At 43.2% G+C, this 22,374-nt stretch overlaps 1 protein-coding gene across 4 annotated transcripts in view; it reads left to right on the forward strand.

Moving 5' to 3' along the window:
- Nucleotides 1-22,374, forward strand: part of CAPN6 (calpain 6) — a 67,847-nt gene that overhangs the window by 35,024 nt on the left and 10,449 nt on the right. For 3 of the 4 annotated variants that reach the window (XM_064159411.1, XM_064159413.1, XM_064159412.1), the window contains exons 3-13: nt 1,687-1,818; nt 2,690-2,898; nt 3,237-3,429; nt 7,927-8,120; nt 10,277-10,354; nt 11,587-11,782; nt 12,122-12,244; nt 13,697-13,899; nt 14,554-14,675; nt 21,506-21,642; nt 22,172-22,304. In XM_064159411.1, the coding sequence (XP_064015481.1) occupies nt 1,687-1,818; nt 2,690-2,898; nt 3,237-3,429; nt 7,927-8,120; nt 10,277-10,354; nt 11,587-11,782; nt 12,122-12,244; nt 13,697-13,899; nt 14,554-14,675; nt 21,506-21,642; nt 22,172-22,304 (1,720 nt within the window). The remainder of the gene's footprint in view (nt 1-1,686; nt 1,819-2,689; nt 2,899-3,236; nt 3,430-7,926; nt 8,121-10,276; nt 10,355-11,586; nt 11,783-12,121; nt 12,245-13,696; nt 13,900-14,553; nt 14,676-21,505; nt 21,643-22,171; nt 22,305-22,374) is intronic. The other variant, XM_064159414.1, reaches the window with a different exon arrangement.

Below are 22,374 nucleotides of genomic sequence, written 5' to 3' on the forward strand. Positions count from 1 at the left end.
GGGTTGTAATACTTCCTTCTCCTTTCACTTGTTTCAGTTCATTAACTGCCACAATGCCACATAAGTCTTCTAAATATTGAATTCAATTCTACACTTCCATGAACACTTTCAGCTGAAGGCAGAACTAGGAACTCTGGCAAAAAATAGGTAAATCACAGGATGTCAGGATTGGAGGAGACACTGTCGAGTCCAAATCCCTTGCCACAGCAGGACCATACAATCTAGCTCAGGTCACAGAGGAACACATCCAGACAGGCCTTGAAAGTCTCCAGAGAAGGAAACTCCACAGCATCTCTGGGGAGCCTGTTCCAGTGCTCTGGGACCCTTACAGTAAAGAAGTTCACCCTTGTGGTGAGGTGGAACCTCCTGTGCTGCAACTTATGTCCATTGCTCCTTGTCCTATCACAGGGAGCAAGTGAGCAGAGCCTGTCCCCCGCTTCTGACCCCCAGCCCTCAGATATTTATAGACATTTATTAAACCCCATCTCAGTCTTCTCTTCTCCAGACTAAACAGCCCCAGGTCCCTCAGCCTCTCCTCATGATGCAGTGCTTCAGTCCCCTAATCATCCTTTAGCCCTACACTGGACCCTCTCCAGCAGGTCCCTGTCCCAGTTAAACTGGGGAGCCCAAAACTGAACACAGCATTCAAGTTGAGGTCTCATCAGGGCAGAGTAGAGGGGGAGGAGAACCTCCCTTGATCTGCTGGACACACTCTTCCTAACACATCCCAGGATCCCATTGGCCTTCCTGGCCACAAGGGCACATTGCTGTGCTGTGGTTAACTTGTTATCCACCAGGACCCCTAGGTCTCTGTCCACAGGACTGCTTTCCAGCAGATCCCCTCACAGCCTGGACTCCTCAGGTGCAGGACTCTGCACTTGTCCTTGTTGAACTTCATCTGGTTCCTCTGTGCCCAGCTCTCCAGTCTGTCCAGGTCTCTCTGGGTGGCCACACAGCCTTCAGCTGTATCAGCCAAGCCTTCGAGCTTGGTGTCATCAGCAAACTTGCTGAGCAGACTCTGTGCCCTTATCAGTGTCATTGAAGATGTTGAACAGTGCCAGACCCAGCACTGATCCCTGGGGGACTCTGCTAGTTACAGCTCTCCAGCTGGACCTGGCACCATTGATCACCACTCTATGAACTCTGTCTTGTGACCAGTTCCTAATCCACCTCACTGCCTGCTCTTCCATGCCACATTTCCTGAGCTTCCTCACTAGGATGTCATGAGAGATGGTGTCAAAGGCCTTGCCAAGGTCACAATAGACTACATCCTCTGGTCTCCTTGAATCTACTCTTTCAGTTATGTCATCACAGAATGCTATCAGGTTAGTCAAGCATGATTTCCCCTTGGTAAATCCATGCTGACTATTCCTGATAACCTACTTCCCTTCCAAGTGCTTTGAGGTGCCCTCCAGAAGGAGCTGCTCCATCATTTTTCCAGGGATGGAGGTGAGGCTGACCTGGTGTTTAGCTAAGGTGATGCAATCTACTTGTACGAATTTAATCCTGTATACCTGGGCTTTCAAATGTGCTCAGTGTCAGAGGGCTTTTGAAATTCTTGGTACAGAAGCTCCATGCTTCAATGGAACATGATGCAGAACAGGTGTGAAGAAGAGGAATATCTGGAAGGATGCTGTGATCATTTCTGGAGTGTAGTCTCTAATAATCTCTGGTTGGCTTTGTTAGGACCTCTGTGAAGACCCCCACCTGTTTGTGAATGGAATCAGCTCCCACGACTTACATCAAGGCACCCTGGGGAACTGCTGGTTTGTGGCTGCATGCTCTTGCTTGGCTCTGAGGAAAACCCTCTGGCAGCAGGTAAGGTGATCAATGTGTTTGGTGCATGAAATAAAGATAAGAAACATTGTTTTTTTTCCCAACTCATAAAGTTGTTTTAATTGGGAAAAGTTTAGGATCATAGAGTCCAACTGTTAACCTAGCACTGCCAAGTCTATTACTGAACCATGTCCCTCAGCACCACAGATACAGAGCTTTTAAATACTTCCAGGGATGGGGACTCCACCACTTCCTTAGGCAGCCTATTTCAGAGCTTGACAGCCCTTTCAGGGAAGAAATTTTTCCTAATGTTGACTCAAACCTCCCCTGGCACAACTTGAGGCCATTTTATCATGTCTCGTTGCTTGTTACTTGGGAGTGCAGACCAAGACCTACCTCACTTCAGCTGCAGAAAGGAAGTTGGTCTTCCCTGAGCCTCCTTTTGTCCAGGCTAATCAACCCTAGTTCCTTCAGCCATTCCTCACAAGATTTGGCATTCAGACCTGTTACTAGCCAATGGGTTTGTCTCTCTAACTAGTGTGCCTCTTATGGGTGGTGAATTTCGGCAGATTAAATCCTCCCTTTCTTTAGAATTTTTCTTGTTACAAAATCTCCCCACTACACAGTCCCACTAAGCACCAAAGAAGAGATACAGTAAAGCCAGAGAGTGCAATGGGTTCTGTTTGTCTTTGCAGGTGACTCTTAATTTTACTTTCCTAAAGACTCATTGAAGTGGGACTATATTTGACTTTGTATCTAATTCACTCTTCTTTTTTTCCCACTGCTTCATCAGTTTAAGGTCAGCTTCTCATAAGGCTGAACACCTGCATAGTGCATGCTGCAAAATACTCTGCCCTCTGAATAAATCTTAACATCATGTGTTTGGTGAACTTTCCCTTTCATGGTTTCTCAGGTGATTCCAGACTTTAATGAACAAGAATGGGACCCTAAAAAGCCAGAGAAATATGCTGGGATTTTCCGTTTTCGTTTCTGGTGCTTCGGAAAATGGACAGAGGTGGTGGTTGATGATCTGCTGCCAACAATGGATGGGAAGTTGATCTACTGCCATTCCAATATGAAAAATGAATTCTGGAGTGCATTGGTGGAAAAAGCTTATGCAAAGTATGAGCTAGTTCATCGTCCTCTTAGTCTTCAGTGCTGTCCTTTCTGTCCGTCTGTTTGTTTTGTCTTCCGACTCCATTGTACTTTCCATAGCTTTAGGTTTCCTAAACCTAAAAAAGATTGAAAACTCCTCTTTTAATTTGCATGGGGGAGTTGAATCATAAAAGTCTGTGGTGCACTTCAGCAGCCCTTTTCTAGAAACTCAGCAGATTTATCTGCAGTCTTCCATTTTGTTTTTTTTGTCTTGGTGAGACACAAATATTTTACCTTCATTCAAGCCAAATTACAGCACTTCCAACCACCACTTGGTGTCTGAGAACGTTCTGTGTTACCCCCAGGCTGGCTGGATCTTATGAGGCCCTAGATGGAGGCAGTGCTGCAGATGCAATTGTGGATTTCACAGGAGCCGTGGCAGAATCTGTTGACTTGGTACAGGGCAAATATGGCGAGGTAATTTCTGAGCAGATGAAGCTGTTTGAAGACTTGCTGAAAGTACATAAGCGAGGCGGGCTGATCAGCTGCTACATTGCGGTACGTATGGAGAGCTGCATCTCAAGAGTGCACTTCAGTGAAAAACATGGAAAAAAAGTACCATTATGAGTGTATTGAGTACTTCCTTCATTTGTATACTTTGGAATAGCTTTGTGTGTAGAAAGCTAGCAAGTTGGCAGTGCTGTCAGCCAAGTACAACTCCATGAGCTGCTGAATGCAGTCACAAAAACACGAAGCCCTTTAGTGCTGCTCCCTCATTGTGGATCTGACATGGATTCTTTCTGAATGGTCACGGTTCCGTATTGACCCAAGGTTAATCCTCCTGCCCTAATTTACAGGCCAGATGGCAGCTTTCAATTTCTTTGGGAAATTGTTTACAGAAAACAATTCTGGTGGCCTGAGCTGCTTAGATTTCTGGACTTTGGGTTTTGCGATGCAGTCATCTGGTCAGCATAGCATAGAGCTGAGCTGAAAGGCTGAGCTCACTTGGTCATTCAGATGGTGCTGTTTGACAGTAAGACTCTTCATTAAAATTAATCAGCAGAACTTGCCTTTGCTGGCCAGTGTCAGGCATCTAACTCAGAAGCTAACATTAGGAAGCCATCAAGCTCCCTTAGTCAAAAGGGGATGACGTCCCCAGGGGTGGTATAGGATTGCCTTCTGTGGAAGCTTAACCTCTTTCCATTCTCTTGAGGTGCTAGAAGGTGCTAGAAGGTAGATGAGTAGCAGCTCCCAAATGGTGCAGCATACCTCACAAAGCACAGATAGACAAGGGTCTCTCACAGCCCCTTGCTATAGAAGGGGAACCAGTGACAGGTAGGCTTAACTTGCCTTCTGTGGACGTCTGAAATGTCAGGCTGTGGCTGGTAGCAATGACATTCTCACCTTGTCTAAAGCTGTTACAAGATGTGAAGGGCCATGGCACATGAAGATTTCCTAAAAGATCACTTTTAAATGACCTTATAGCAGCCTTCCAGTATTTGAAGGGGGGGCCTACAAGAGAGTGGGAGAGGGACTTTTTACAAAGGCAATGGCTTCAAACTGGAAGAAGGTAGATTTAGAGTAGACATTAGAAATTCACCACTATGAGGCACTGAAACAGCTTGTCCAGAGAAGTTGTGGAGACTCCAGAGCTGAAAGTTTTCAAAGCCAGGTTGGATGGAGCCTTGAGCAAGATGGTCTAATAGGAGGTGTCCCTGCCCATGGAAGGGGTGATTTGAACTAGATGATCTCCAAAGTTCCTTCCAACTTAAGCTTATGATTCTCTGCAAGTTGCTGGGTTGGTATTTAGGTACATTTTTGTATCTAACTGCCATGCCCTCTGCTTCCAGTTTAAGTCTTTAGCTAAGGCTAATCTTACATGAACTTAGTTAACTCACTTAAATGCTTTGTTTTAATTTCCCTGTCTGTGAAATGAAGATCATATTACTATAGCACTTAACTATTTCATGCCTGTAGTGTAAACTGGTATAGCCACAAGTGTTGGTTCATTCACAAATTCTGACAAGTATCATGGTAGTTGTGCAATTGTCTGGAACAATAGAAAGTCAGTTCTGTTGGGAGATGCTGTATAGCTGTCCCTGGATATGCACTGCCCCGTGCCAGTGCCATGGCACCTTCTGGCAGGTAAATTTGAACCTAAGAACTCAGCTGGCATAGCACAGGAGTCCTGACCTATTCCTCCCAGCAACATCAGACAACTCAAAGAAATTCTTCTAGATCTTTGGTGTTTGTTTTAACTTTTTCACAAGATACCATTTAGAAAGCGTTTCATCTGGTTTGCTCAGACCAGGCTGACAGATGAGACTCCCTAGTGGGAGTTGGTGTAAAGACTATTTCTGAGGTGACAGGTAGCTCCCAAATGCCAGTGCAGCTCAGTTTCTTAATGTGGATCTTATGAGGAGATGGAATAGGCACAGGGAGCTACATCTGAAAAGGCAATTAATTAGTTGTAACACCTTAACTTCTTCCACGTCAAAATAAACACAGATTTTTCTAGACACTGGTTACAGGGAGGCCATTCCTCTTGGCTTTGTCTGACTCAGCTGCATTTATCACTTTTTTGTAGGTGTTTTATGCACACAACAAAGTTTGCTAGGTATAGAATATTTAATACTCAAGTGGTTTCACTGCTGACTTACAAACATGTTATCATTTTGCTTGGATTACAAAATAGCCCCAAGCTTTACCATTTAGACATTTGAACAGACAGTAGATGTTAAGTAAATAAATAAATGTCTTCAGAATGAGGTGGGAAAGACAGCCCAGCAGTGAGAAAAGCCTGGGGGATAATAAAAGTAGCAGGAGAGGTTACAGACTCCTTTGCTGTCAAGGGCTCTTGTTCGCTTTGACTTGTGAAAAATAGCAGTGAAAGTGTTACACTGGAGAAAGCCCAGACCCACTGGAAATGTCAGCCACTCCTGGTGTAACACAGGGGCTGATTCTCTAGAAGCCACTGCTGGTAAAATGCAAAGGGGCCTTGGCAAGAGTCTCACAGTTGCCAGCCCATCTGTCAGATCCAATCTGATTCTTAATTTTTTTTTTCAGCTTCTGATTTTTTATCTTTGGGGACTGAACTTTGTTGCATCAGTGCAACAGCTGCCTAAGGAAAAAAACCCTGTCTGTTTAGACCAGAGACATTTTGAAATGGGTAAAAATACCCGAGAAAGTACTACATGAGTTTCATAACTGTAAGAAATCCATCTCTCTCCACCAGAGCAAAGGCTTGTGTGATCATTGAGATCTTAAGTGTTACAAATTTATATGCAGGGATCTGCACTGAGTCAGATCTTCCTTCCTGGCTGTCCAAAGGAGTGAGCGTCTTAAGGCCAAATGAGTTATAGCCCAATACAGGCAAGAGAGACTCTGGATATGGCTCAGTGCAAAGATCTCCACTAGCTACAGTGAGCATGTGATGAATCCAGAGGCACAACCATTTGGCTTGGCTCAGAAAAAGGTTGATAGCACTAGCACAGCTTTGCTTTTTCCACTGTCCTGGTTGGCATGAGCTGCTCAGAAGCAGTGTTGTGCTGACTTTCTAAAGGGCCAATCATCCAAAGCAACTCCAGCACATGACACTGCTTTTCTGTGTTTAGATCTACTTAAGAGATTCTGATCTGGGTGCATTACATGAAACTGTGATGTTTTTTCAGAGCCTGACAGTTTTAACATATTCTTAGGTCAGCATCTGATCAGGCCTAGGTCATCCTGCAGGATAGTTTACTGCCTGATTGCTGCTGGAAGTTTATACGATGTCTGTATGAGGCTTCTTATGTGAGGTCTATGAGGCAAACCCAGTTCCTAAGAAAGCTTGTAGGTCTGCCTGTTGCCATCTAAGAGAGGCAGCTCATGAGTGAGGTACAGGACAAGTTTGACTAATGGCTGCAAAGCTTTCTTGCTTGTGCCTTCTTTTTACCTTGCCACTAGTTCTTCCTGGATATCAAATTTACCCCAATGAAGAAATGGGCATTGGACTAATCAGGTAAATCCTTAGGCCCTGCCAAGTCTCCAGTTGAGGACACCTAGACAATGCTATGTCTGAGCACAGTCTCAGTCTGATGGTTTGGGAGCTACCTGCCTCCCCCCGACAAATTCACCAGACTAGACTTGATTGGCTGAAAGTTAAAGAAGCTATATTTACAGCTTAGCACAATTTACAAGCATATATATATATATATATATAGTATATGCAAATATTTACAGTTATAGACAAGTTAAAAGTAATACAGAAACACAAAATCCCTCCCAAAACAGACTGCCAGGAGGCTCCTGGCCCAAATCTCTTCCCCCTTTCCCCCTCTTTCCCTCCCTTCAGAAATAACCAGATCAATCCCTGTATATCTCACATGATAAATCTGGAGACATCTGAGGAGAGGTGACAAAAAGACAAGAAGGTCAGAGGGGGAAAAATAAAAGGTTAGGTTGGATTGAAGAGTTAAAGCAGATGCAACCACACAGACTGCCAGAGAGAAAGGAGAACAAGTGAGAACTAACTGAGAAGTGTGTGAGAAGTGAGTGTCTTACATTTTGACTACTGGTGTTTCTCAGCAGAAGCATGAGTGATAGAGGTCACTGCTGGTTTTTTTTCCTTTCTTCTCACAGCTAAGGATTTAATTTCTCTCAGTAAAATATTCCTATTAGCATCAAACCAGCACAGCCATCAATATCTGGAAGAGTCATTTTGTAAAGATGACAAGGTTTTGGAAGGGCTGATAAAGGTTGACTATCAGCCCAGTATTTAACTCTGAGGCTGGGAGGAGACAAAATGGCTGTTGCAGGCAGTGTTCTCCTATGTCCTGAGCTTCTGTCTTCTAGGGCTTGTATGACACTGTCGTGCAAAAGACCAGACTGGTGAGCCACTAGTTTTAAGCCCCAGTGCTGTTGTTTTTCTTCATTGTCAAGTCATTTGGGAAAACCTTGTACAACTCTGTGAAAGAAAACAAGCTTTCCCCATCCTGCCCCTTGAAGATGTAGCTGTCTGATCCTTCAGCGATGTAAATATTGTGGGTTTTTTAATTGTTATTCTTGGTGCTAAAGGCTTCCTCTAGCAGTACCAAAGAAGCAGAGACAGAGATGGGTCTTGTCATCGGCCATGCCTACTCGGTGACTGCGATTCGGAAGCTGCGCCTTGGAGAAAGGGCCATATTCTCTTTGAATGCAGAAAAGCTGTTCATGATCAGGCTGAGGAATCCCTGGGGAAAAAGAGAGTGGAATGGTGCCTGGAGTGACAAGTAAGTGCTGAATATCCAGTGTCCAAGGAACAAAACTGTGATTAAGGCCACTGGACACCACATGCATGAGACACATTTGTCAGTGATGGATAAACCTTTGTGCCATCTCTGCCTAAGTAGTGTTCTCTGAGCAAATGAACACATCCTGGAGAAGCCTAGAGGTTATATCTTCCTGGACCTTACTTTACTGTATACATTATTGTTCTGGCACACTGGAGCAGGAAAACAGTCTACAGTTAAGGTGATGAATCAAAAATATGAGGTTTCTTCCCAACTTCACCACTGAATTTTGTCTTGTGGCTCAAATTATTTAGTAAGAGACTTGTGCCATCCCCAGCAGCTAGTAATTGCAGATGAGAAATTGAGTAACTGTTGGAAAATGCTGTAAAATTGCCACATTTGTGATTTCTTGAATTCTTTTCTAATGAATTTTAATGTGGGCCGTGAGCTTAGCAGGCACCCCTAGAGAGACAGAAATGATTGCTGGAGGGGATGTATTCCATCACTGGCAATTTACACATGAAAAACATTTAACTGGAATGCTTCAGTTGAGCACTGTGCTTCTCAGCCACTGTTAGCATTCAATAATGCAGTGTTCTTAACAACAGCACATCAAATTCTTACTTTCCATACTTTAGCTGCCAGAAATCTATTGCTTGCAAAGAGTTTGTTTCAGGTGAAACGCAAAGAATGCTCAGAAAAGCTACCGTGTCTTGGTTCCCCGCTAGCTTTTGTCGTGGCATAGCTGTCACTCGTTCCAGCAGAACTGACAACTCTGAGCATGGCCCCTGGCTTTTGGCCTTACAAATTTAAATTGAGAATTTTCCAAATAGATAACGAAAGTTTGTGGTGGTACAGTTCTCCTCCACTCTCGGGCCACTGCATGGTGCAGCTCTCCCTCCCTGGGTCAGAGCAATCCATTTGAAAGTCAGGTATGGATTATGAAAAGCTGGGGACTAGACTATTGAGACATCTCCTTGACATGCCTGGCATCAACTCTACTCTTTGTTGCCTGAGAACAATAATCATAATCATCCTTTTGACAGCCTCTTCTATCTGCCTCCCTACCTGTGTGTGTGATTATACAAACTCATGAGTGTGGGCACATTAGATACAAATATTTTTTGTCTGTGTGTGCTTGCATGTTTTATGCTTATATATGCACAAGACACACTTTGGATTAGGATTCCCTGTACTAAGGTAGTGTGAATCTTGAATCTGTCATCAAATCAGATGTTGTTTGATTACAACATTTTATTGAATCACTTGTTAATCTTTAAGTTGGTTAGTCAGTTATTGCTGCTATAATTCAACCTTTTGGTTTATCTTATTAGTAAATTTTTATTTGCTGCTAAATTGTAATTGCATCAAATGGATTCATCCATGGCACTGTTATGACAAACAACCTCCTTTTCCTCCTGTAACCACTTTCAACTTTATTCTCCAAGTACTTTTGTAAAGGGAGTGAGGAAGTGTGGCTGTGCTGGCCTGCTGCAACACATTAGGGAAGGGGCTCATGCTTTCTTTGATGATGTTGTCTGGTTTCAGCATCAAACTACTTGCATTCAGGAACATGTGCTCTCCTGCAGACAGTGAACAGAGGCAGGTACCTCCAAGGGACAATATAGAACATTTAAGTGATATGCTACTGCAGGCAATGTTACACTCTAGTGTTACTCTGCAAACTGGATACTAGGCTACAACAGTTTCTTCTCAAGTGCGCTTTGGGGAAATCTCAGACTTCAGGCCTATTTTCTTTAAGGAGATAGAAAGATAAAGGGAATACTGTCATCTAAGTGAAGTGTTCAGTAAGCTCCTGAGGAGGAAAACCAGGCTTCTTTTGAAGGGCCATCAGGGAATGGAGTCCATCTCATATGACATTCCAAGCTATCTGCTGAAGTGTCCTAAGGGAGGGTGCAAAAAAGGAAATCAGTAAGGTTCTGCTCTGTGCCAATCAGTTTCCCATTTTTCCAACTCCTCCTGTAAGCCCCACTCTTTCTTCCTGAATATCACCTGTCTTTTCGCTACTCAGATGTTACCTTTATAACAAGAGACCATGAAAGAATTGTACTTGCAACTTTATTTTTCCCAAGTGAGAGTACTGAAGTTATTAATCATCTTTGTTGTTTTTTTTTTCCATTCTTCTTTCCATGTAGTTCTGAGGAGTGGAAGAAAGTCAGCAATTCGGAACGGAAGAGCCTGGGACTCACTCTTGAAAATGACGGAGAGTTCTGGTGAGTGGGAGTCATGTGAAAGGTTTGGAGATACTGGCTACAATGAGTAATTGCCATTCATTCTGCCACTTAATAGCTTTAAAACCAACTTCCTCAAATACATCAATTACATTTTATATTTAATAAATCCTATATTTCTAAGATTATTCAGTCTAGGTGCAAGGTCTGTTTCTTGTAAACTCTCAGGAGATGACAGGAAATAACAGAAAAAATGGATTAAACAGTAATGAAACAGAATTAGTAGCTCCTAATAAATAAAAGTTTCAACCACCCTCGGTCTTTTATCTATATTTAGGACATTCAGTCAGAATCCAAGACAGTGCATGTTGGTTTATATGACAGAATGACAAATATTGAACACATTGTCAATCCTGTTTACTGACAACTGTGCTTATCTGTAGCATTTCTAGGTCAGCCATGGCTGAATTATCTGTAAATACAATTGTAGCCAACAAAGTTGGATATTTGCTGGCATTTTCCAGCGTAAGAACTGTCCATTCTCTATGGAATCTCTGAAATTCTGATAGTTCTAACTCTGCTTAGAGCTTAGATATGCTGAGGCAGTCCGGCAACTTCAGTAGATCATCAGTATTGCATCAAGTGTAATAGTAGGACTCAGTATGAAATATTTAGTGTGTGTTTGGCTTTGCCAGAAGTAGCAACTGGAAGTCAGATGTAGGGTTTGGTTCTGGGCCATTAATAAGCCAGGACATAATGGCAGTTCAGAGATACTAAGCTGTAAGAGAAGGTGAGTGTGTCTTAACTGCTCTGCAACCCAGTCTGTCACTTTAGCAGATACAGGTTATGGCTAAATGAAAGCTATGCCCAGAGTAGAGAGGTTTGAGTCATGATCAGGACCATAATAATGAGGAGTGGATAGTGCTTTGTTTGCAAATAATTTCTTTTGCTTTTGCAAAATAGAAGTTATCAAATCTAACCTGGTAGAAACAACCTATCCCTTAGGCTTAAGCGCTTCAAAAGAATGAATCCAGAGCTGACCAAATACACTGAGGTGGTATTTCTCTAAATTAAGTTCTAAGACAGGATGGTTGTGGCTTCACAAGTATTTCCATATGGAGAGCTTTCCAGTGAATCAGTTTGTCCCCTGGACAGCTGAGAAATGCCTCTTCGTAAATTACTGGAAGATTTTGCCTGTTAGTTTGTCTGTCTTTGCGTAAGTGCCCCTGTTGCTTTGAAATGAACCATGACTTTGCTGGTGTCCCATGAAATAGGATGACGTTTGAAGACTGGTGTAAGAATTTCACTGATGTGGACATCTGCCGGATTGTCAATACCTCCTACTTCAGCATCCACAAGACCTGGGAGAAGAAAATGATGTGTGGAGCTTGGGCAAAGAGTTCAGAGCCCCTGCTAAATCGCTCTGGTGGATGCTTTGATAATAAAGAGACCTTCCTCCAGAATCCCCAGGTGGGAGTCCCTGTATTTTGTGAGGTTTTGAAGTGTATCCATGTTAGCTAGGGCTTCTGAAGTAATCACCCTATTTAGGCATGAGCAGTGACTACTTAACAGAAATCTTACTGCCAGTGTCTGTTCTCTGGGGCTATGCTGGTTCACAGCATATTTCAGTGTCTCTGATACTTTGGGTTTAAAGATGCTTATTATTCTAAAAGTGTCTGTTATACACAGAACTCTCACCCCGAATGTATTTAATTTGCCTCCTTTGTATGCACATATTTCCTTGGTGATGGCTTTACCCCAGTATCCTAGGGCATTTCTAACAGCTTACTACCTTCTTTCCTCCACCAGTACATCTTTGATGTTAAGAAGACTGAGGACAAAGTGTTGGTCTCATTACAACAGGAGGATCGCCGCAAATACAAGAAAGAAGGGAAAGGAGACAGCATTCCAATTGGCTTTGAAATATTCAAGGTAGGCAGCCATCTGCACTCCTGGTTCACAGTTTGTCCAGCAGTTCTGCTTCAGCCTGGCAATGAAATCTTTGGCATATAGAAGAATGACTATTGTGTCAGGGTCTGGCTTTCCTATCACAAGAGCTTCCTGTGTGTACTGCAGTCAGGCACCAGAGCTGACATTTGACAGACCATTTGAACTAAACTGAATTTAGTTCAGCTGAAACTCTATTTGAACTAAAGGAACACATGTAATTTTTCCCTATTGCAAAAGAATTTTAAGTGCTTTTCCTACCCTAAGCTTTGAAGAGAAAGAAAAAATGTTAGTACTAGAAACATGGAGTGTTTCTTTTCTGCTTCTCACTGGAGGCTCCTGCTTCCATTTAATCAGCAAATACAGCCAAGTCAATGAGTTTGAAAAGTCTGCAGTTTTCCTTTTGCCACTTGGGAAAAAGAGTCAGGAATGGTTTTAAATAGGAAATGAGCATATGTAAAAAGGAAGCAAAGGGATCCCAAACAGTAATTTAATTGCGTTCCGAGGGCAAATTGAAAACATGGGAACTGAAAGAAGGAGAAAAGCAAGAAACAGCTCTGCAGCTCCTTTTTCACTGAGGATTGGGATTATCTCATTATGTGTTGCTATAACCAGTTGGAACTACACTTACACCAGGGCCTTACCCTGAAGAACAGGTAGAGCTGCTGACATTGGTATCACACGTATTTACTGGACAGTCACCTGCTACCATAAATGCTGAAAAGTGGCATTACAGAAAGCAGCATAATTTACCTTGCCTCCTTCTTGCCTGTATATCTAATTTGGAAAGGCTTGGAAAAGCAACTCAACACCTTCAGAAAAGTATCAGTGCTCTATCTTTATTTCCATCAACGTTGTTTTATTTCAGAAGTGTTCTAACCCACCAGACTCGTTATCATGACTAAAGGCCTCTGGAAAACCATGATCTAAATTATCTGAAGATAAAAGAGACCTACTAGAGGAGTGCAGGGCTCTCTGTGCCTCCAGGAACTGCTTAAGAAATACATTTCTTATTTTCTGTGGCAAATATCAGTATGCTCTCTCACCATGCTGAAGGAGGCAGACTAATCTCAGCCTTATGTAAGATGGCAGCCTAGCTCAGCACATCCTTGGAGTGTGTATGTATCTCTCAAAGTGTTCAAACCTTTGCAGCAGCATTATGTCTCTGTTAGGGGATGCATGTCTTTGCTGGTCCCAGCCTTTCACCTTCACTTAGGGGTATACATATGTATACTGACACAGTGAATCACAGAACAGCACTGCCTGGAAGCCCATCAGGACTATCTTTGCCACAGCTCCAGTGGGGCAAAAAACATTTGCCTTTATTGCCCTTTGTCTTTTCTGCTCGTGAAAGGCAGTGTGATGTGCAGGGATACTCGTGCCTGTTAGCTCTGATATCCACCTCTGCATTAATCCCATATTGCTCCGTGGCTGCAGGTGGAGGATAACAGAAGCTATCGACTGCACAAGCTCACTGTACAGGAGAGAACAGCCACGTCTCCCTACATCAACACACGCACTGTGTTCTTGAGGAGGGTCCTTAAGCAAGGCCGCTACGTCCTCATCCCAACTACCTATCATCCTGGCATCGTTACAAAGTTTATCCTGAGACTCTTCACAGATGTGCCATCAAAACTCAGGTACGTTGCACTTAGAGCTATGTGAGATTCTCTGTTGGCCCACACTGGCTGCACCTCCTTGGAAATAGTTGTCTGGTTGCCTTCAAACATGACTAGCTCCAGATCTAGGCCCTTGAGATGATCAAAGTCACCTCCAAAAATTTTCAGATGGCTCCCTGGGACTTGGTCAGGACATTTTTACTTAGAAATCTTTTGGGCAAATACAGTTCTGGTCATTTGACCACTTAGTTTGGCTTCTGTAGATGCTTTCAGTTCTAGGTCAGAAACCTGAGCACTGGTGCTTGTAGCTGCAGTTGATACTGTTTACCTCTTTGGCTGCCTCCCTTGAAACCAGTGGTTATTTGCAAAGGGGCAGAACTAGTAGTAAGTGAAATCAGACCCACTGAATTTTTGTCTTTGCTTTGGTATTACTTTGCAGGATTTGAAGTGGGCTATTTTCACCACTTTTGCTGCCATGTCAAAGATGTCACAGATTTGGGTTGCAGATGTGGGTTGCCTTGCTCTGTTTATTTCTTAAGTCTGTTATTTCCCAACTTCCAAACTGATAGATGAAGAAAGAGTATAAATCTCATGTTCTGAAAATGCCAAATTTCCACAGCCATTGACTGCTTCTTGACATTTGTTGCTTCCATTGCTTTTCCCACGATCTTTCAGAGAGCTGAAGGCAGATAAACCTAAAATTACATGTTGGAGTCTTCTTTGTGGCTACCCACGCAGAGTCACCCAAGTCAAAATTCACTCTGCAGAGGGCTTACAGAAGCAAGACAGATCAGGTGGTAAGTATAAAGTGAGCTTGAAAGAGTGGAAGGGGTGTCTTCAGTCTTCTAAAAATGATCTGAGGTGACAGATAAGCAGTGGCAAGTTACCCTAAAAACTGATTTGGTTTTTTTAGCAGTAGATTCTGCTCAACAGAAGACATCAGATGAGTAAGATGATGCAAAACAGCAAGAGCTTTGTGTCATCTATGCTGGTCCAGATGGGCAGTAGTAGCCGGATCCTCTTGAGAAGCCTTTTGTTTGGTTTCAGAGTTATGTGTTTCCTAAACGGAAAACACCCAGGGAGACAGCTGAATCACAGACTTGTGTAATGTATTGCACTTACCTCCGCAGTGACATTCAGGGCCTTCAAAGCACTTTGTTATTCATTACCACAAGCTTAATAGCACTTCAGGGAGGAACTTACGGTTTTCAAACAACTATTTTCAGCTGGTTTAAACTAGCACAGAGAAGGGTGAAAAGACTTCTACAGGGCTGGATATCTACCTGTCAAAGAGAGTGTCCTGAGGGACACAAAAATGCCTTCTGGTACCTGATGTTGGCAGCTAATTAAGAGACTTGTCCAGTTGTCATTTGCTTTCTTACTTTATACTCTCACTCTCCATTTGTTGGCCTTCATAGTGGAAAAGAAAAAGGTAGATACACTGAGTGGTTGGTAATGAGAAAGCAAAGGAGATACCATGGTGAACATGAAATGGGAAATTAAAGAGGTTCCTAAAACATGTGTTCTGTTTGCTCCAGGTAACTCTCCATCTTCGCTTTAAGATGTGGAGCTTAGCTGCACTAACTCCTTGTGGCAGAGAAGACAGTAGACTAAGACCTGTAGTACAGCTTCTCTACAGTCTTACTAAGTAGCTGCGAATTTATCCCACCAGCTGGCTACAATTTTATTCCAGACCCCTCTTTATAGTTATTCCTGGCACCCACAGAGTCGTGAGTGAATGTGCTTTGCACTGTGAAAGCTGCTTTCTGTTAAGTCTGGCTGTCTCTTCAGCAGACAGGAATGCTGCAGGGAAGAGATACAGAAAATGGATTCAGTTAATTTTTCTTGGTGCTTTTCTTGAAAAACAGGAGGCGCAAACACCTCAGTCAGCCAAGTAGTATGGCTTCATGTTCTCAGCAAGGCAGGGCAGGTGGGTCAGACTGAAGGGGCTGTATGTGGCAAGAACAGCAAAGCAGTGCATTGAAAAGAGGCAGCATGTACTGGTTCTTGGTCCGTGAAGGACATTTTCATTTAAGAGTGTGTTGGAGTGTTTTTTTGCTTTTAAAAGTCCTTAAATATTTTTCTCTGAACATTCCTTGCGAGTAAAGCCAATTCTCCACCCCTAACATGTTGAAATCCTTAGGACAATTAGAGTCTTGACAAGATCATTAAAAACAGTTGCCTGCAGCTGTCAAAGACCAGGGTTGAGCTCACAGAGCATTGTGGGATTTGATGCATTTTGACACAGGCTCTCAGGAATATACAAACAGGACTTAGAACCAATGTGTAATGAATACTCTAAGTACAGCAAAACCTTTAGGACCCAGTACTACTACCACACATGGTCAGGTTGAGTTGAAGCATTTTCTTCTATTTTGATTTCAGCATCCAGTGTTGGGCCAATGATCACCCTGACAGAACTGAAAACTACTGTAGGAAGTATTGTGGGTAGAAGTGTCTGTAGGAAATGGACTCACTGATTTTCTGTTTAAACCTAAGCCAAACTTCTACTTCTTTATCTGCTGAAAATAATGTATAATTGGGTCAGATGATGCTATTTGTGAATTAGTACTAAATTAATCAAGGGGCTGAAAAAAAATCCATCATTGTCATTTTTTTTCTGAAGTGTTGTTTTCCCCACTTGAAAGAGGATACCATTTGTGAATTCATCAAAATCACAGGGGGTTTTGAACAGAAAACCCAATATACTGCTTGTCTTTGAATAAATCTTCACTGATAAAATGTTAAAATATCTTCCTTTTGTATCAACACAAAGCTTTCAGGAAAGAGCCTTTGTCTCTTTTCAGCCTCTAGTTCCTCGTGTTATCCATTCAGGGAGCACTGATAGAGAGACCTGAGTTACTTTCACTTCACTAGCTTCCCCAGGAAGCTGCTGTGAAATCCCTGTTTGTATTTTTCTTCCCCCCTCCTCCTTCTAAGTACCTGCAGCTGACAGAGTTCTCATTCATAGATAGCATTCTTCAAGATAATATCTTATAGCAGCTTCAGATGAACGAAGCAGAGAGTGTGTATAAATGAAACCACCATGAAGCCAACCATACAGTGCTGACATTTGTGCTGCACAATAAAATCAAGCTGGGTAACATGCATTGACCAGGATAACACCCAGAACTGCCATCTGTCTGCCTTCTAAAGGCACCTTCCTGGGAAATATGGCAAAGCTCCTGCTTGACACTAGAGTCCACTTTTGGTAACATAACAACCTGCATGTTGTACATGTTTCTACATTTGGAGGTTTGGGATATTTTGTAGTTTAGAAGAGTGGATGTAAAAGTTCCTTGAAGTATACTGTCTGGTTGGATTGTAAAGTTGCACTAGAAAGTGAAGTGTCCAAGGACATTAAATAACCCATGTTCTACTATCACTTCCTAATACTGCCACAAAATAATGCAACTCCTTATTTCTGGTGTCCTCTCTGGCTTCTCTGGATCCACATCTGTACTTTCTCCTATGCCACTCTCAAGAAAAAATAGCAGCCAGGCACTAGAAAAAGGTCAGCGTTCTCAGAAGTGAGCTCAGACCTCGAAGTCACACAGGCAGTCACTGGAATAGCAGTTTTACCTGATGCTCCTGGAGCATTTCCTGACGTGACCTAGATTTAAAAGCCGACAGCAGCCTCCTGTCTAATCAATACTGTGAGATGAGAGAAGAGGCCATGCAGCAACTGTTATTGGGACTGACAAGTAAGAGTTTCCTTTTGGAGTAGGCACAGCAAATATGTTTATTCATGCAGAAAATAGGTAGATTAAGTGGTTGTGTTTGCCTGCTGCTAAGTGGACCTCACACAAAGGTTATTCATATTCTGGTGAGAAGGTTGTTGGCATCTTGTTTCTGTGTGAGCTGCTGTGTCTACTTAGGAAACCTCTGTGAAGTGTAGCAGGGCTGACTACTTCACATTCTCATCTGCAGCATCTCAGCTCTCAAGATGCTGCTTTTCTTATGCTCAGTCTGTCGTCCATCAGCTGTATTCTTCCTTGTCCAGTCACTTGCCTGGTTTGTCACAATCATCCCTTAACATACAGAAAAGAAAGAAATTGGTAAAGGAGATTATGATTCATTCCAAAGTGTCTGAGAAATGCAAACCTGGCCTGGCTAGCAAGCAGGTTGTTGTCAGAATCCTGCCAGAGGAAGGTTAAGTGTTTATTGGAATGTTCCCCACTGATGCTGTTTGATCCATTTTCCTGTCTGGAAAAAAATAATGGATGTTTTGCTATTGTCAAGAACAGTGAATGAATCTAGCTGCCCATACTCAATCCTGAATTCATATAGGCTGCTCTTGGAAGTACCTCTGTCCAAGTTAGCTTGTTCTGAAGTTGCTCCAACTATCTGAGTCAAGCACAGTGGCAGGTTTGCAAGAAGATGAGGGATCACTGTGTGCTTGGAAATTTTGTTTCTTGTTCCCAAGTTTGTTTTTTCAAAATTGCTCTCACTACTGTCTGCTACACTCTCAAGAGCTTATCTCTGAGAACAAACCACCTTCTGTGGTTTTAAGTCACTGCATTTCCATGTTGAGTCTGCAGGCTTAATTGCCTTTCACCATGTCTGTTCTAAACTAAGTATTGTGATCCCAGGTATGTGGCATAGCTGGTAAGCAGAGTACCTGCTGCCTTTAATGGCAGCTGCCCTGGGAGCAGGCTGAGAAACAGAAGGAAGAAGGCAGCAAAAAAGCAGCTGGTAAATATCCAGTCACAGCGTGAGAAGGGGAGCAGAGGTCAGGGGAGGATTTACTGATGCCAGTGGAAAGACTCACTTTAATTGTCTGTATTGCAGAAGAAATTAAGAAGTATCAACTGCAAAAGGCAAAACAACCTGGTTTAGTTCCTGAGGAAGTTCTTGTGTCTCAGAACTGCTCGCTCTGTTTGGCCCATGCCTTTTTCCAGCGAATGGGTTTGTTTTAAGAGTGGTTGAGCTGGAGAAGAGTGGCAAGGTCCCTGAGAATGTTTTCTGAAGACCATTTTCTAGGAAGTCTTTTGTGTTTGGTACAGTGCTGAATGCTGTATACGCAGTCCAGCGTTCGGGACATAGCCTGAGTCATGTGTGTGCTTGAGAACTGAGCTCAGTCCTCCTGCAACTACCAGAACAGCAGCTCCAGTTGTTTCAGATCTCAGCTCATGATGCTGCTGCTTTCCCACGTTCATAGCCCTTTCTGCATTGCCTTTGTACTGGAAATAAACCAGGCTCAGAGCTGCAAAGAACTGGGGCAGCTGTAGCTGAGGTGATCCCTTGTCTCATCCATGCCGTGTGTGCAACTCTGATTTCTTTCCTTACTTCTGAACTGGATCGGGTTCTCCTGTCATAACTGACCACTCACTGCCATCGTGAGGTCGTGCTGTGCAGGTGCCTTTCGTGTTTTCTTCTCCCTCCCTCTTTTTTCTTGGCTCTTTCTGAGAATCTGAATTTGTTTCTTTTAAGTTTCCTTTTCACTCAGCAAGTCCCTTCATTAACAGTCTCCTCACCCAGTAGACAGGCCTGTCACCTCTTAAGTTCTGTGTCCTTTTCTTACCTCCTCTTATGTCCTTTATCACTTAATTGCTGTTAACGATGAGATGTCCCTTTGCTCTTTCCCTTTAGCCAAAGTAGTTGACACCGTAGGATACATGTCCTGTTTTATTCAGATCCATTTTCCAAAGCTCTTTGAAGGAGGGGGAGGGGGGCTTTTCCATCAGCGACCACACAGCCCCATGTCCCAGAGCTAAATGCACACGCTCAGTGACACAAAGGAATCCTCCCTCAGAAAAGAGGATAGGTCTCTACCTGCTCCGGGAAGTAGCAGGGTAACAGGCCTGTCACATCTCTGGGCAGGTGTGCTTGGAGTGCAGCACATGGGAAACTCTGTCTCTTTCTCAGAAGTGGAATTACCTCCTGTTTTACACATTTTATTTACATGAGATTTTGGTATCCAGTCCTGCAAATGAGCAATGCGTTTGAGAAAAATCATCCATCCTGGGTATGAATTGGTAAAAAAACTACAGCTGCCTTAAAATTACCTTATGGCTGTCATTACAGTGATGCCATTTTCAAGTAGATGGTGACAAGAAGTGTGTAAGGAACAGTCGCGAGTCTGGCTTAGCTACACACATCTGGGGGGTTCATTAAAAACCTGTATCTAAAATGTAGCAAAGTTTGGCAAAACAGTTATGCTATCACTGACTGCAGGAATGGAAAGAAATAGTTGTGCTGAAATAGAAAAGAAAAAAAGATAGTGTCTGTGGTTTTAATTAAAAGTTAATGAGGAAGTGGAATGGTCTGTTCTCTTTGAGGATAAAGAAAGGTGTTTCCAAATGGGTTCTTGCACCCTACTGGAATGGGAAAAATACCAATGTTAATGATAAAGTAAAATGTTCAGTGTAAAAACAGCAAAGCATTTTGAGAATGGTGATAATCTCAGTGGGTTATGTATGGTTAAAGTGCAATTTAAAACATAACTAGGACACAAGCACAGACATTGTCTCAGGTTCATGTGAATGAAATGAGGAACTGGGGAGGATTTCTCTTGACACTTTCCCACAGAAAACTTTGTTGAAGCCTGCACACCCCTTCAAAATATTTTTTTACATGTTGACAATATTTTACTTTCTGGAAGAAAAAGTGCTTCATGAAAACCACCTTCTAACACTGTTGAGTTGGCCTCTCTTCTAGGCCGTGCGGGCGAGGGAGAGACACCAGGCTTACACCAATGTGCTGCATAACAGTCAATCTGTTTATTGAAGCTAAGCATGATACCTATCTAGTGGAGTTCTGTACAGGGGCGTGTACTTTGATAGACTTACGTAGGCAGAAATGGGCTGTCCACACGCACAGAGGCAGACCTGAACAACTACCCCCCCTTAATCCCCTTTTGCAGCAGCTTAGCCACAACACTGCTTGTTCCCAGGGCTGACCGGCCTGCCCTCCTCACACAGCTCAGCTACAGATAGCAGCTTCTCTGCTAGCCTCCCAAGGCCACTTTCCTGCAGCTGTGCCTCCTTATCAGTTCAGTTACTCAATCCTGCTTACTCTCCTTATTTTCTCAGACTATTCAGTTCTGGCCAACTCTGCTCAATCCTGTTCAAGCACTAATATCTGTATCAGAATACAGCAGACAGCACTTTCAAGCTAGGTGGTTCAAAGGTGGGCACTAAGATTGCATTCAGTGATGTAAAAGCAGTTCTGTGCAGTTCCTGTCTTTACTTTTCCTCCACAGGAACTGTGGACAGACAACAGTTCTTTACTCTACCTTTTGGGCCAGGGGCCCAGAACTACTTGTCAGATGCACAGATGTGTTTTGGCTCTCACAGTCAAAGTCAGGAAGTCTACAGAGTTTCACTTTGAAGACTTTCTGCTAGATGAACCAGGAGGATGTGCAGCAAAGGAATGGGAACGATCACAATCCCAGTCCAGGATTAAGCTGGTTTCACAGCAAAGAGTGCTTGGTTTCCAGCTCTGAGCATCCAGTTGTTATAAGATTGAGCTCTTTCACCTCTGCTGGTGTTGGGCAGCTAGCAGTGGATGTGATGTGCATTGGTGCCCTGTGTATGTGCTCAGTAGCAGTGGTGCTGCCAGACATGCAAGATAATTGCTTCTGATGGGTTTCTAGGTGTCAGTTGCCATTGTGATTGTCTTTCAGGAGCAGATCCTTATGTTCTTATCAAGTGTGAGAACCAAACCATGCGCTCCCCTGTGCAACGTGATACAACCAGTGCCGTCTTCAACACACAAGTGGTTTTCTACAGAAAGAACACCGACAGTCCTATCATCATCCAGGTGAGATAAGCTATGCAGGATGAGCTGCTAAGGTAGGGGAGCACAACAGCACCACTGGGCTTGGTGTGTGCTGATTCTTCCTTCGTACATCTGATACCCAAGGCATATGAAGGAGGAATGAGAACCTCTGCTCCCCTTACTGGAGAGGTGCTAACAGAGTCAGGGGAAAAGCACATGAAGACCCTGCAGAGTTCAGCCCAAGGAGGCAGTGGGGCACAGACAGGCTGACTATATATATAGATGATAAGCTCAAACAGGTGATTTTTATTAATTTTCTAGACAAGATGTGACCTAGAAAGCAGAAAGCTGCATTTAGATTCTTACTTGCATAGTGTATGTAAATGAGCATGCAAATCTAGAATCTCCCACATGCTCTCTAGACAATTAGCTAAATTCAGATGTAGGCCTCTTCTTCACTGTGTTTTTAAGGGGTTAATGGGGATGACCTTTCTCCAGCACAACCCTTTCATGTGGGGTGTGAAAGGAGCAATGCTTTAGCTGGTTTTATTTATATTTTCTCATCTCTTAGGTCTGGAACAGCAATGTCTTGTGTGACCAGTTCCTTGGGCAGGCAGTGCTGGCAGCTTCACCCAGTGACCCCAGAGAACAACAGACTCTGCAACTCCGAGGGAGAGGCAGCCGAGAAGCTGCCGAGATGCCAGGTCACATCACCATCAAGGTTTTTTCCAGTGATGACCTCGTGGAGCTATGAATGCCAAAGCCCCACAGAGC

Source organism: Pogoniulus pusillus, chromosome 19, assembly GCF_015220805.1.
Source record: "Pogoniulus pusillus isolate bPogPus1 chromosome 19, bPogPus1.pri, whole genome shotgun sequence".
Taxonomy (NCBI): domain Eukaryota; kingdom Metazoa; phylum Chordata; class Aves; order Piciformes; family Lybiidae; genus Pogoniulus; species Pogoniulus pusillus.